The sequence below is a fragment of the Hibiscus syriacus genome, unplaced genomic scaffold, assembly GCF_006381635.1.
Source record: "Hibiscus syriacus cultivar Baekdansim isolate YM2019G1 unplaced genomic scaffold, ASM638163v2 tig00112530_pilon, whole genome shotgun sequence".
NCBI classification, from domain to species: Eukaryota; Viridiplantae; Streptophyta; class Magnoliopsida; order Malvales; family Malvaceae; genus Hibiscus; species Hibiscus syriacus.
Genome location: NW_024063358.1, coordinates 1,568,660 through 1,574,195, shown reverse-complemented (window position 1 = coordinate 1,574,195; position 5,536 = coordinate 1,568,660). Strand labels below are relative to the sequence as shown.

At 36.0% G+C, this 5,536-nt stretch overlaps 2 protein-coding genes across 2 annotated transcripts; both read right to left on the bottom strand.

The window, feature by feature from the left end:
- Window positions 1-2,456: 2,456 nt before the first annotated feature.
- On the bottom strand, window positions 2,457-4,490 carry LOC120181643 (triacylglycerol lipase OBL1-like). Its single transcript, XM_039186731.1, has 5 exons — window positions 4,126-4,490; window positions 3,853-4,044; window positions 3,729-3,762; window positions 3,022-3,637; window positions 2,457-2,922 (listed from the first exon to the last, which is right to left on the bottom strand). The coding sequence occupies exons 4-5, from the start codon at window positions 3,445-3,447 to the stop codon at window positions 2,662-2,664; spliced, it is 687 nt and encodes a 228-aa protein (XP_039042662.1). The 5' UTR covers window positions 3,448-3,637; window positions 3,729-3,762; window positions 3,853-4,044; window positions 4,126-4,490; the 3' UTR covers window positions 2,457-2,661.
- Window positions 3,459-4,420, bottom strand: LOC120181775 (triacylglycerol lipase OBL1-like). Its single transcript, XM_039186835.1, has 4 exons — window positions 4,126-4,420; window positions 3,853-3,995; window positions 3,729-3,762; window positions 3,459-3,637 (listed from the first exon to the last, which is right to left on the bottom strand). The coding sequence occupies exons 1-4, from the start codon at window positions 4,418-4,420 to the stop codon at window positions 3,459-3,461; spliced, it is 651 nt and encodes a 216-aa protein (XP_039042766.1).
- Window positions 4,491-5,536: the final 1,046 nt, after the last annotated feature.

Here is a 5,536-nt window from a genome sequence, read left to right as displayed (position 1 = left end):
ACATATGGTAGTATTTGTGTTAACTTACATTATTTATTGTAGTATACGGTAGTAAATCTTCCCATTGCTGCAAGGACCGTTTCCTCTTGCAGGAAATAGCCCTAGGAATATCATTAGAAGTTTTTAATGCATATGTTTGCATGGCTGGAAAGACCTCAAATATCCAAATCTACAAACAATATAATAACAAACATAGTAATTGTTAAAGAATTAATTATAATTTTGGAAACATATATAAAAATTATTACCTTAAAGGCCCAAATAAAGCCTGACAAAGTGTATTTGGAACCATCGCCACGCAAACTTTTATGATCATTAAAGGCAGACGACAACTTATTCCATGTAGCTCTCCATAGATACGAAGCCCACGGAAACAGATTCCATGCATTTAGGTCATCTACCAATTTAATCAGATCATTAGGAATAGGTTGTCGAGCCTATCTGCCTAAAAAGTCAACTTGCAAAAGTATTAGAATGCATACTCAGACAACATCAACGTCATCCATCCGAGTAAAACCATCTTTCTTATTCAATAATCTCGTCAAGTCTTCCACGTGTAAATTCGACTTCTGTTGACAGCTCAGGAAAACCCAGGAAAACCATGATAGGCGGGTAATATGTCTAGTGTACCGATCTACATCATCGTGTCCGAAGCGTAGATGATTAAGCAAACTCCTCCCGCCCAAAACACGTATACGCCGGTGGAAAATCAAACCATATCTCTTCATCACGACGTTGTATAGTCTCTGGTAGATCGCTAGTCATGGTTTGAAGAAACAGATGGGTCAACATAGCATCTCCACCCGGATGTTGTACTTTCAACCATGGCCCGAAGCAAGTATCCTCAAATATTTTTCTTTGTGCAGGTGAAAGCTTCGACGCAATTGTTTTGGCCAGGCTTACTTTATTTCTTAAGGTCAATTGAGCCGAATAAAAGTTCTGCAAAAACAATAAACATACCAATTTAGATATGCCAAAAACTACACTGTGAAGATATAACAAGAACAATAAACATAAAGAGTAGTAGTTTATTCTTCAAACTTAAATTTGCAACACTGTGAATTTAGTATTTGTTTTTGTTTTTTGGTTGAAGTAATGCAATTCATTCAAGTTTCAATTTGCAGAAGAAGAATAGTTTCTGAAACTTTAAATCGCAACACGAAAAATGAAAATCGCAACTCGAATTTGACTATCGCAACGCAAGAATCACAACGCGAAATGAAAATCGCAACGACAGAATCGCATTGCGATAGTCATTCTCGGTTTCAAATACTAAAATTGAAAGAAACTTGAATGTATTGCATTACTTCAACCAAAAGACAAAACAAAGACAAATACTAACTTCACAGGTTAAAGACTAAACAGTTTAGCAGTATTGCAACAATCGAATGAATATAATAAGCAATCAAAGTGAAATGTTAATCTATTATTGAAAACACCAGTAAACTTATCATCAATTTCAATATGAAAAACCTAATAATAATGCAAAAATTTCAAAATAAAAATAATTAAAAAAACTAACCATAGGTGGTTGATTTGATTGATTTTCCATTTCTGACCGTAAATGATTTCGCCGGAGATGGAGACTGATATCGTTTGAGATGGGGACTGATTTCATCGGAGATGGGGACGGATGTCGCCTTAGAGAGTGAGATGGAGATGAGACTGAGTTGTGATTTAAGGTTTTAAGTTATGAGTTGCGATTACCGGATATACTGTGGACGGTTCAGTGTTTCGATATATTAATATATTCGTGTTTGGAATTTGAAAAAAAAATACGCGTTGATACGAATGGCGCTATGTAAATCGCATTGCGATAGTCAGATTCGCATTGCGATTTACGTATTCGCATTACGATTTATGTATTCGCATTGCGATTTAAGTATTCGCATTGCGATTTACGTATTCGCATTGCGATTTACGTATTCGCATTGCGAATTAGGAAAATCGCAACGCGAATTTGGAAAATCGCAGTGCGATAGTCAGAATCGCGTTACGAATCTGGAAATTGATTTGCGATACCGGAGATCGCGTTGCGAATTATCGATCGCATTACGATTTAGTTGGTCATTTTGACAAATCCAAAAAAAAGTTGATTAAAATCGTATATTATAAGACATTTTTGATCTGAGGTTATTTTCTCATAATTAAAAGAGTAATAATTATTCTTTAAATATTTTAAATTTCAAAAAAATTATAAGATATTTAAATTTTCATTTTTAAATGGTTAAATTTTTTTAGAACATATAATATTAATTATACTTACCTTATATTACTAAAAAAAGTAAGTGTCATAAGAATATTTATGGTATCTTGTGCCAAATGAAATAAATCTTAGAAAGGCTTCCAATAGCAATTCATGTCATTAGAGATTTAAATATGAATCAAATTAATCATTCCCGTTAAATATCATATATTTTTAACAGCACATAAATCGTAATTATAAATCGTAATTATAAATCGTAAAACAACTTATTTAAAATATAGATGTTGCTACAAGATGGGGAAAAAGTTACAACGTGAAAGACACGGAGTGGGATAAAACAAAAGCAAATATAGTAATTCTTTTTTTATTCCTCGAAATCTTAAAATTGAAGAAGCCAAATCCACTCTCAGATCTGGTACAAGCTAGCAAGGGCACGCACTCCTAGAGGAGGGATTTTAATGGTGGAGGATACGGTGAATAAGATCGACGGTTCCGAGACGAGTAGAGTTGACATAATCTTGGGGACAATGGGCAGGCAAACCGGGAATCAGCAATCCAATCATTCTCATTCCAAATAGCAGCCAACTTTCCTTGTAATCTTCTCCATACCTTCTCTCCAGAAAGAAGCCTCTCAGCAGCTCAAACATGGCGTTTCTTCGCATCGCAATAGCCCCCCAAATTGAAAAGTAGTTCTCATATGGAACTTCCTCAACTTCCTGCATTCAAATTAAAATCCCCACACAAAATTTTAAATAAGATATATTAATCGGCAGTAAAATTTAGTTTGAGTAACAGGGAAAAATGATTTTTTTTACCTTAGATTGATATCTGCTGTCGTAATAAACGCATGTACCAAAGTGCTTGAACTCGAAGTTAGGAGGAACCCTAGGAACCATATCGTTACAGTAAACATATCTGCGAAATTCAATACCACGCTTATCCAAATTCATTTTCATGTAGTTCCCGAACGCTTCATTTCCGACTCTGGGTTGTCCGAACGTGTAAATCCCCTCCATTCTGTCGAGCAACAATCGTTCGTCGTGGTAAAAGCAAATCGCCGGGAAGAGAGCAGCCAGCGCGCCGCCCAAACTGTGGCCCGTCACTATAAATTTGGTGTCGGGGTTTTGCCTCAAAAGGGTTCTCAACGTGTCCCTTACGTCGTAGTAAGCCAACGCTGCTCTGCGGCCACCGGAGTATGAATCGTTGTCCACTTCTTCCGGCCATCCTACATCAGTTTGCATCCCCAAGGCTTTCAAGAAGCCGCTGTGGATCCTCCGGCGTCGCGGATTTCGTGCCAAGACAAGTCTACGTCCGAACACCAATCATTGAGATTAAACGGTTCGGTTCCTCTGAAGCAAACAACGATGGTGTCGTGGTCAACATCTCTATCCCGAAACATCACAACTTGTGTGTCGGGTTTTCCAGTGTAATCTGTCCCAAGTCATCAATAATTAACAAAACCAATCACTTAATAAATTGAAAAACAATGAAAATGAAGTAATTGAAATGGGTACCGACGTACCATTCCAGTAATTTTCGAATTTCAAGAACTCCATCTGCAGATGGAAAAACATTGCAAACAATTAAATGGAAGTTTACTGATATAATTTCTTTGATAAATAACAATTATAAGCACTCGTATATACCTTCCATGAATCTTCGATTACAGCTTTGTTATAAGCAGCATTGCTGTAAACTGTTTTACAAGCCATAATCGAAAGTGCTGGATAATACATGGGATCTCCATGTCTAATTTCACTGTCTAACTTCTTTCTTCCGTCTAAAAGTCCTATTAAAGACAGAAATTCTGCAGAGTTCCTGTGGAATCACGACCTTCACTGTTCAAAGCACAGAGATAAATAATTAGACAATGTTAGTGGAAAACTACCAAGTAATGGACGTAAAGATTAAATAAATACCGTGCATGATATTTCTAAGGATACCAATGAAGCCACCATTAGAGTGATGAAAGTTGAGTACATATTCTAGAATGTTCCCAATCAACTCCATTGGGGGCGACATCACAAGCATAAACTTTTGTACCAGTACCGAAAGGACTATAATAAACCTATATGCGAAACTTTCCTCTCTGTCGTAAGAAGAATTGATAAATTTCCTCTTCTTTATGTTGCTAGAAAACAAGAGTTTAACAAGATCAATGGAAGAGGCTTCCTTGGGGTTTACTTGAAAAAAATCTACCACTATGGATCCCATGATCCGCACTGCTGGTTGAGCACTACTTCCTGGGGAGGGGTTCGATTGGTTTTGGAGATGCTCTGCTATCGAGGTTCGATTTATAGGCCCTAAAACAGAGGAGCCAAGACAGACCACTTGTTTGATACATTACATATCTGACACGTATTCAATAGGGTGGGGACAACCTTCAATTATTGACTATAACATAATGTGAAAATTGTTATGGTGGGTAGGACAGTAACACTTTTTTTAATAGGGTGATGACAATGGTTGGTAGGTAGGAGTGTTCACATGGATATCCATATTTTTTTTATCCAAAATATTATATATTTGAAATTTTTGAGTCACACAATTTTATTCATGATCTGATATTTGAGAAGCTATTCAACAGGGTGGAGAAAACTTTATTTTTTTTTGAAATAGGGACATGGACGGACATGAGTCGGGTTTTGGGTCCACCTGACCCGATTCGATATTAAGGAATTCTTCATCCGAGACCGATTCGACCATCAAAATAAGATTTTACCTGACTAGAACCCGACTCAATATATAACTTAAAAATCGACCTGACCTGACCCGACCCGAAATAATAATAAAAATATTATTTTTATTCAATAAAAACAGTAAATTAATTGAAAAAAATGTAGAGAGATATTATTATAATTATTCCTAAATATATAAAGTAAAATTATAATTTTTTTTGGATCGGGTCGGATTGAGTATTTTTCACTCTAAACTCTAACTCGATTCGACCCGAACATCATTTTTGAAAAAAATCCAACTCGACCTGATCAGAATCCAATCTTTTTTAAAAAAAACCTAACTCAATCAAGTCGGATCGGGTTGAATCTAAACCCGTCTGGTTCGACCCATGCCCATCCCATCCCAGGGACAACCTTCAATTATGGTTATAACATAATAGGGTGTGGATGCAGTGCGTCTCAATGGTTGGTAGGAGTGTTCACATTTGAATATTCGTACTTTTTATTATCGAAAATGTTGGGTATTCGAAATTTTCAGATCATACAAATTTAGCCCATGATTCAATTTTTAAGAGGCGAGTATACGTAAATTAAATATCTATAAAACCTGAATATTCACATTTTAGATAACGAGTATCCGATTAATATTTAT

What these genes read in the sequence shown, in the direction of transcription:
- LOC120181775 (XM_039186835.1), bottom strand. Translation starts at nt 4,420, where the DNA reads ATGGGATCCATAGTGGTAGATTTTTTTCAAGTAAACCCCAAGGAAGCC. An exon ending in CCTTAGAAATATCATGCACG is followed by an intron (nt 3,996 to 4,125) that starts GTATTTATTTAA and finishes TGTCTTTAATAG; the next exon opens with GACTTTTAGACGGAAGAAAG. An exon ending in ATTCGAAAATTACTGGAATG is followed by an intron (nt 3,638 to 3,728) that starts GTACGTCGGTAC and finishes GACTTGGGACAG; the next exon opens with ATTACACTGGAAAACCCGAC.
- LOC120181643 (XM_039186731.1), bottom strand. Translation starts at nt 3,447, where the DNA reads ATGCAAACTGATGTAGGATGGCCGGAAGAAGTGGACAACGATTCATAC. An exon ending in ACAGCAGATATCAATCTAAG is followed by an intron (nt 2,923 to 3,021) that starts GTAAAAAAAATC and finishes ATTTGAATGCAG; the next exon opens with GAAGTTGAGGAAGTTCCATA.